An 8,588-nucleotide genomic window follows, 5' to 3' on the forward strand; every position below is an offset into this window, starting at 1 on the left:
TTATAAGTAGGTAACAATATTCATATTCTTGGATATTTAATTTCCATACACTATTCTTCCCAATGAAAATCTAGTGAAAATTTATCAATATACTCGATAATTCATACAGTTTGTTTATTGTTTACCAGCTCATAACTAAATGTAAAAAAAATATTTTTGTAAAACAATAAATACGCAAGATGTTTTAAAACTTGTTTTATTAGCAAAATATTATAATCTTTATAACATTCACCATGCTGTCCAATTAGCAATAAATAAAGTTACAAAATGATCATTTGATTTTTAGCTACTCCAGACAGAATCTACTGTCGGGAAGCAGCAAGAGCAATGCGGACCCGGCCTTCCCCACCCACAGTCCTCACCCCCTGGTGGAGAGGTCCCACAACACCCTCCACTCGGGGGCCCCTTCCGCTACCCCAGGCACTGCCCAAGCTACCAACACCCCCAAGAGAAACGTCAACAATGTTTACCCCTCCGGTGCCCCACATAACTCCCAGTCTGACTTCAGCTTTGATAGCAGCACCCAACGCAGGGGACGGAGAAACTTGGCGCAAGAAACTGAATACTTCACCGCCCCACCTGATGTTCTGAACGTTAACCAAAACCTCGATGCAGAGCCTAACCAGTTATTAACTAATTTATTATCCAATTCCGAGGAACCACTGCCAGGCAACAACCGATTTCATGGCTCAGTCAACGTTAACGTCAACAGGCTGACCACCAATCCTATCCCAGAAATCATACAAGCTCACTCTAACAATCTGAATCTGCCAAGATCTAATGGCGCTCACAAAAAGAAATCATCTTCCAAACTTCCCGCCAAGAATTCTTCAAATGCTGGAAACTATTCTTTAGACTATGCTCACAATAGAAATGTGGAAACTAACGCCAGCAATGAAGTCTTTAACCCGAATCTCGCTTGCACTAGCTCCTCCAACACACAAGAAAAATCCACAACCAAATTATTTGATCTGCTTCGCGAGAATGTTTACTCTGAAGTAACTGCTCTAATAAGCGCTAATGAATCTCGTCCACATTTTCTCATACAGTTATTTAGAGATCTACAACAGATTAGTTCAGACACACTGAGGCAAAGAGCTTTGCAATCTATACAGGAATTAATCTCACATTATTTATTGGCCGTGGAATCTGAATCCTATGACGCCAGCGATGATCACAGGAGCCTACGGAGAAATTTGAGTGGGAGTCAAAACCAAGGGGTGCCTATTGATGAGTCGGCGGTCATAAATTTAGATATTACCAATGAAATGGTGAGATTTATACTCTCTCATCACTCGGAGATTTGCAACGATGAATTAATAGAATCTTTAAGACACATTGTAATGGCAGCAAGAGGAAATCACGTTGACCAATCACAACTTGATCAGAATCTTCGCGATTGTTTTGTTAAATTTAGAGGATGCAAATTGGAAGATGTGAGCGATGACTTATTGATTGCAATCTCTAGAATTCTTTCCGCTGCCGACTTAAAGAACCAGCAATCCTCCAGCGCAGCGACGGAAAGCTCCGGAGAGATAGCTCAGGCTCTGCATTCAGAGGAACGTCACCTGTCATATCAGGATAATACAAATGAAAGAAGTTTTTCACAGCATTTGTTGGGCAATTCAGAAATGGGGGCGGCGAGCAGTGTAGCCAGTATGATCGGCAGCCAGAATGAAGCCATGGGACTGTACTCCCCGCCTAACAGCTCATCTCACGAAGCATCCAACAGATACGGCAGCATGCCGGAATCCAAGATAGACTTGATAGAGAGTGTGGAGACGTACAATGGAGATTTGGCCGAAGCTGATCAGAGTCGACATGGATCGGAGACAACCGCTACGTCGGGGGATGGTGGCCTGGATGGACTCCTACCTGATGTGGTGGACACGGAGGAACAGACCCCCACTGAGGCAGGTTGCATATATAGAATTCACTTAAAGATGAAACGCCCATGTGCTTATGTATAATCAATACTTATCTCTTTAATCATAGATAGTTTCATTTCTAAATAATTGCAAATAAAAAAAAAAAATGTTATGTTTTTGAAATTGAATCAACTAGATCTAGAATTTTTATTAATTAATTATTTCTAATAACTCTTATATAGTATTTCTTGAATGCAGCCATCTCATTATGTTTTTATTAAAAACTAGCTGTACCCCGCCACGTCTGTCTGTGCAGATAGAGAAAAAATAGGGTATACATGTAGCTTTCATGCCCAACAGATGGCGCTATTTTAAAAAACATGTTGTTACCTGTCACCTGAAGACACATTTAATATAGGTATATATATAAAAAACAAAATTCAAAGCAATTGGTGAAGAACTTTTGGAGATTTAAGATTTTGAACAAATGAACATTTAATGTTTTTATTTATATAGATAGATGGGAAAGGTATTGTAATAAATACTAAATAATAATTTGTACAAGTTTATTTATAAATAACATGAGTAAACAGCAAAGAACAATAGTGGTAATAGTTAATTGAATGCTTCTATCACAGAAAATATCACAGATCTTCATTAGATCAGTTTTAAATGAAACTTAGTAACAATCATCTTAAGTGCCTGTTTCTTTTAAAGGCTGAAGCCGAATGGCTGGGACTAGACCGGGTCCCGACGCGCCTGCAGCAGACGGAGGACCCTGGAAACCAAAGCGGTGCGTATTAGTGACATGCCTTGGCGTGACCACACGCCGGGGACCAGCTTCAAGAGCCTTGAATACGAGGTACAAAAAGCTCGAGAAATTGCATCCCCGCCGTTGCCTGTAATAAATATGAATGGATTAAGTTGATGACTGCGATGGTACCTGAAACAAACAAAGACTTTAGTAACACGAAATGAAATGTTTTGTTACAGACTCGAGTCAGGCGTGAGCACCCAACAACACCCGACACGTGAGCCGACGGATTGCCAATCATAATAACATTGACTTATTTATATTTAACTTAGTGTGTGTATTCTAAAAGGCTAATAAATTTTTAAAACTATAAAAGGATATTGTTTTTATTTCAATGAAACACCTGGCGAGAATGTAAATTTTATTAGTAAAAATATTTCATAGTAACAATACAATCATATGGTACAACAATATTTAGAACACCACTTAAACTATTTAATGATAAAAATTAGTCTTAACTCAAATTAATATAATTGAATGAACAGATTTGCACAGAAAACACTACACAACACTGAGCCTTCTGCCAATTGCTGCTGCTACTGGATGTAATGGAACATGTGGCAGCCGTGCGTCCCCGCCAGGAGGTCCTCCAACGAGGGAGGTTGGGGTGGCTTGACTCTCCGTGCTCCCTCAGTCCTGTCCACTGCAGAAAACAAGGCCCAGTTTAGCGACGAGACTCGGGGGGTTAGTTAGATCATGTGCGCCATGAGGCAGCGGGTTACGTCCGGGTTGCAGTGCGTAGGGCGCGCGAAGCTCTGGGGGGCCTGGTAGGCCTGTGGGGGGGGCACCAGCTCTGAAAGGCAAGCCACAGACAGTGACAATACCTGCCCAGCGAACTTACCAAGTGGAGATAAGTGAAGCACCGTCACAATCACAAGGTGACCAGAAAGCTCCGACCATGGTCGATCTTCCTCAGACTTCACCCTTAGACGGGAGAAACAAAATAAGATTATATACTTACCTGATTGGTGGTATCTATTTCTGATCATTTTTTGTCAATCGTTTATTTGATTTCATCGTTTGAGCTCCATCCGGGAAGACCGACCCTGTTTCTTGAATATTGCAGAAATATTCCTAAATTGTTGCACATGAATCACTTGACTTTATATCCACTTAGTATTGAATCACCGGCTTCTGGTCAACTTATGATGCACTGTTTTTAGTACTTAGTTATTATATTTTCCCAAACCACAATTTGAAAGAGGGGTTGAGTAGTGGAACCGAATTAATAACAAATTTATTTCAAAGCAACTGAGTAACAAGTTTATACATGAAATATTACTACACCAAATAAATTCTATGAATTTTATTTAGATTCAAAAGTAAATATAGTACTCTTTTCACTAAACCGCCACTCCAATATCCAGGAAACAATTAATTAATGAAAGCGGTGAATTACAGTGCATACATATAAAATATGTTAAAAATGAAAACAAACACCGCTATCGATCTTTAGTATAATTTTAGTTTAAAGTTAAGGTTCCATAATTACATTACGCTTGCGAGACTTCATTTTGTAAACTTATTCAAACTAAAATGTGGCAGAATGAAACAAACAGAACCACATGCGACACGTTCTAGAATACACAGAGGACTAACAGAAATGTTCTAAAACAAGAACAATGAACCACGGTGATTGGCAAAATGATCAGCAAGAGCAAGCTAAACGGAGGTATATTAACTGAGTGATTAAGATAACTCATCCCGTCGGTGTACAAAGCTTGGCGCTCGGGTCTAGGCACACTGCTAAATTTGGCATACTAATAAGGGCGAATTATAGTAATTGTTGGATAATGGAGCAGATGGACAGATTACCAAGAGTTCTGTGTTTATTATTTATTCGGGGTTTTCCTCTACCAAACCCCTCCAGCACAAAGTAATATAAAATAAAGTAGCGTATTATTTTCATGATCTTTAGTTAACCCTTTCTCACCCGAATTAATGTCAATTGATTAACAAATTTTTTGATTATGTACTGTGTTAAAAAAACAAAATGAAGAGATCGATTGATTGAAAACTAATGGTTCTGAGTAAAACCACAGTATAAAAACAAAATTATATATATATATAAAAAATAAATTATTAAAAAAATATACAGTGCTGTAACAATAGGGGGTTAAGTGCGTTAACTTCGGGGGGGGGGGAGGGGTGATTCTACATGATAGTACAAGTAAAAAAAGATTAGTAACTTTTTTTGAAATTCCTACATTTAAAGGTATATTTCATGTAAAAAAAAAGTTGAATTGTTTGTAGGGGAAAAAAATGAAATTTCGAAAAAGTTATTTATCTTTTTTACTACTACCATCAAGCAGAATCACCTACCGAAGTTAGTGCATTTTACCTCCTGTACATCCTGTATAATATTACAAACTACAGTTTTCGAAGACATAAGCTTGATTATTTATTTGGCATCTGAAATTTATGTTAGGTAGCGGTGGTGCTAACAAAACAGAATATGTAAGTTTGTACAAAACATTACACAAAAACTAAACTAAAAAGATCAGGGCCTTTCTTTGAAAATATGTGAATATCAAAGTTTAACTGATTCAGTTTGATATCGACTGAGAAAAGATTAACATTGGTTTACTGTCATTAAGTAAATATTGTTGAAATAGAGGTGAGTCAGAAATAGTTACATCTAATAGTTGCGTTAGTCTGTGGCAGCTTAGATAGAGATGTAAAACGTTTATCCACTTGTATGAAGTATTTTTACTGTTACAAAATACTTTCTCTTGTGCCTTGATCGAAACAAGTTTCTAAACCATTGAAGCAAAGAAGCTATTTCAGACATCACCAGAATATGTGTGCTATGTTTGCGTAACATTATGTTGGAAAAAATAAGAATAATTGTTATTAATTTCTCGCAAAAGAATTTTGTGCATAGATGAATGACAAGCAAAAAAAAAAAACTCCAAATTGAATATAAAATACATCGTCTCATATCTCTGTGAATACAAGACCAACACAATAAAAAAATAAGATTTTGAGATCATGATTTGAGAAAAAATAAAAGCGAAATTATTGTTCATTACATTTAAAAGTTTATTTTCTTCATGACGGTAGTAAAATTTATACAGTAAAGTGTGAATAAATTTAATCAGGTTGTTTTCCTATACTTTAAGGTTTAATTCCATATAATCACAATAAACTTTATAAAGCAATTATGTTGGTTCATTATTTTGAACAAAAACGTTCATTTTAGACTGGCTGTGGTATTGTATTCAACACAGCGATGTAGAAAACAGTTTACAACGTATTTAACAAAAGCTATAATAAATTATTTAAATTTTTCTAGCACACCAATAAAAATGTTTTTATGTTAGTACCATATAACTTGTAATTTATTTCAAAAAAATATATTTTAACGTAGGCCGTTAAGTATCTTTTTGAGTTAGTCGCACCATCCCCAACAAAATTTCCTAGTTATAATTGAAGGACAACATGTTTTTTAAATAAATGGTTATCCATGGAATCAATAAAATTGATTAAGTAATAATATGGATTACCAGAATAATTATATCTCGGAGAAAAAATTGACTGAAGACATTGAAAAATGTAATATTGCAGATAGCGCAGGATAATGGAAAAATTAATTAGATATTTTTTGTGAAAGCATTTGACTGTCGTTCCCATTCTTAAATACATTCTGAATCAACACTTATGCAAATGTATTCTGTTGTAAAACAATGTATGTATGTAGGTTTACTGTAGACAGCGTATTTCACATTTCAGCGTAGCTAATAACTCAAATAATTATGACTACATTTGTGTCAAGTAGCAGAATAAGGTTATATCTTTCCAACTGTATAAACATAGGTTCATTATTTAATCAGTAAAAACACATTATTATTTACTTCATGAATAAAAGATAAATTCCACAACTGAATGGCGACTCCATTGTGGTTTTACTTGTTAATCGAATACCTTTGTTTGAACTCTAATGAAAACTTGAAAAATTATCATGTTTAAACATTCCAAAAAATGACTAACTATTGTTTATTATGTTGTTTAAAAATAGGAATCTTAACAACGTACTATTCTTGTAATTTTTTGATAAAACTTTTAACGATGTATTGAAATCTTAACTAACATCACCAAAACTAGTCAGTTTGCTTATGGAACCTTTTCATAAGAAATATTTAACAGAGTAATAAAGTGCTCTGCGTAATCAACAGACAATATATTATTACCGAACCACCACAATACTTGAATTGTTCAGATTTTTATCAAGGTTTGGCAGTTTTGAGCGAGTTAGATTATGAAGATATGGAGCTGTAGTCAGTATGCTAAACCGACTACCGGTACATTTTAGTTAAAATCGCTGTAATATTATTACATTTCATTTTGTATGCATGCCACCAGGAAATATTATTTTATTTAAAATAGTCATCGGTGTCATGAAATCACTTATCTCCACTTAAAGCAATCTGTGAATAAATAACCCATGGCAAATTAACTTAGAGAATCGGTTATTTAATGCATGTACAAGTGATGACGGTAAACAGTACCGTTAAGTTATTCAAGTACTAAACTTCAAGTGGCAATACAAGTATCGCCCCCAATGGAGACGTAACGTTCACTTTTACATGCGTATACCGAAACATAGTTTGTTTATAGAACGTACCTTCTTGTCTGAATCGCTTGAAACTTGCATAACTGACGTCATCGCTGGCTCTTTTTCTGCCAAGTGTCCGTTCCGGCGTACAGTATGACGAAATCGGAACCATGTCGCAATCCATTAACCTGGTGTCATCGCCATCATGGGGTCCTGCGCCGTGAGGTTTCGCTGGATGATGACCATAATAGGTGTTGTTTGAAATATGTATCATTTGGCTGTTTTGTTGTTCTTTTATGCTGGTACTGGTGTAGTGATTGCCACGCGCTGCTTCAACTTTGCATGATCCAAAATGATACTGAGCAGCAATTTGGGGGCGTTGTTCGAAGAAACCACTATAGTCATAATTTGTGGCAGCCATTATTATTATTTTTTTATTAAAAATATACTATATTTCAACAATAATTTGTGTGTAAACAGAAACTGAGAGCACCGGCCGCAAGCAAGCGATCAAGCGATTTTGCAAAGCGTAACTTTTCTATGGCCTATTTTATATTTCCGGAATGTCTTGTCATTCGAATGATGACATTTGACGAGCAGCTAGAAATACTTATGTTCATAAATTTACTGATATTTGAAAGTGACCTTTAAAACATCTCTCAAGTATAGGAACATAGACTACTTTTAGAAAGCAAGTAAATTCCCGTAGAGCAAGAACTACTCTAACAAGGTCATAATGACCTTTGCTAGATATTATGTTTGCGACTTGCCATAAAAGAGTATAAAAAAATAAAAGCCATAGCTAAAATGAAACGAAGATCACGTCTAGAGGTGGGTTCTGTGAGTACGATCCGATATTGGATTTAGTGAGCCCAGGTACAAAAAATACCTGGTAAAAATATCCAGTACAAAATACTTTCAAGTATTTTATACCTATTTTGAGTAATCTGGGGACTGGTACTATAAAATGAAGGATGGTGACAGAGACCTGAAGCTGGGTCCAGACATGTTCTTTTCTCCGTACCGTACCTCTGTTTCGTATCAGCGTCGCGATCAAGAACGCTAGTTTGGACGCTCGTTCGGTACGGTACGGTGGTACGGCGTCTTGATACGGATAGAGGTACGCCCCGATCCATCGCGAGTCGGTTTTTCGACCCGTTCAAAGGCGATACGGTACGGGTCTGCGCCAGTCTGGACGTGTTCGCGGCGTGCGACATCTTTCTCTGTTTTTGAACAATTCTAACTCCCACCAACGTCGCCTTTTTTGTTTTTTTTTCGTTATATTATTGTGAATAACAATGAAGGACGCGCAAGCAATCGTCAAATTCTCAAACACTTCCGCAGTCGACGA

General features: G+C 36.6%; 2 protein-coding genes across 6 annotated transcripts in view; one reads left to right on the forward strand and one right to left on the reverse strand.

Annotated features, from left to right (window-relative positions):
* LOC149423626 (uncharacterized) overlaps positions 1-2,973 on the forward strand; it is a 44,897-nt gene extending 41,924 nt beyond the window's left edge. For all 5 annotated transcript variants that reach the window (XM_089631684.1, XM_089631685.1, XM_089631686.1 and 2 more), the window contains 3 exons: positions 287-1,913; positions 2,586-2,661; positions 2,862-2,973. In XM_089631684.1, the coding sequence (XP_089487810.1) occupies positions 287-1,913; positions 2,586-2,661; positions 2,862-2,878 (1,720 nt within the window). In that variant the 3' untranslated portion in view covers positions 2,879-2,973. The remainder of the gene's footprint in view (positions 1-286; positions 1,914-2,585; positions 2,662-2,861) is intronic.
* LOC149423627 (uncharacterized) lies at positions 2,393-7,808 on the reverse strand. Its single transcript, XM_089631689.1, has 2 exons — positions 7,307-7,808; positions 2,393-3,475 (listed from the first exon to the last, which is right to left on the reverse strand). The coding sequence occupies exons 1-2, from the start codon at positions 7,656-7,658 to the stop codon at positions 3,372-3,374; spliced, it is 456 nt and encodes a 151-aa protein (XP_089487815.1). The 5' UTR covers positions 7,659-7,808; the 3' UTR covers positions 2,393-3,371.
* Between the last annotated feature and the right edge of the window lie 780 nt (positions 7,809-8,588).

The sequence above is a fragment of the Hesperophylax consimilis genome, chromosome 5 (genome assembly GCF_061612785.1).
Source record: "Hesperophylax consimilis isolate HC1 chromosome 5, BYU_Hcon_1.0, whole genome shotgun sequence".
Lineage (NCBI taxonomy): Eukaryota > Metazoa > Arthropoda > Insecta > Trichoptera > Limnephilidae > Hesperophylax > Hesperophylax consimilis.

Excerpts from the sequence above, each read along its gene's own strand:
- LOC149423627 (XM_089631689.1), bottom strand. The coding sequence starts at position 7,658 with ATGGCTGCCACAAATTATGACTATAGTGGTTTCTTCGAACAACGCCCC. Across the intron at positions 3,476-7,306 it reads CAAGCGATTCAGACAAGAAG|AGCTGGTGCCCCCCCCACAG; the intron begins GTACGTTCTATA and ends CTTGCCTTTCAG.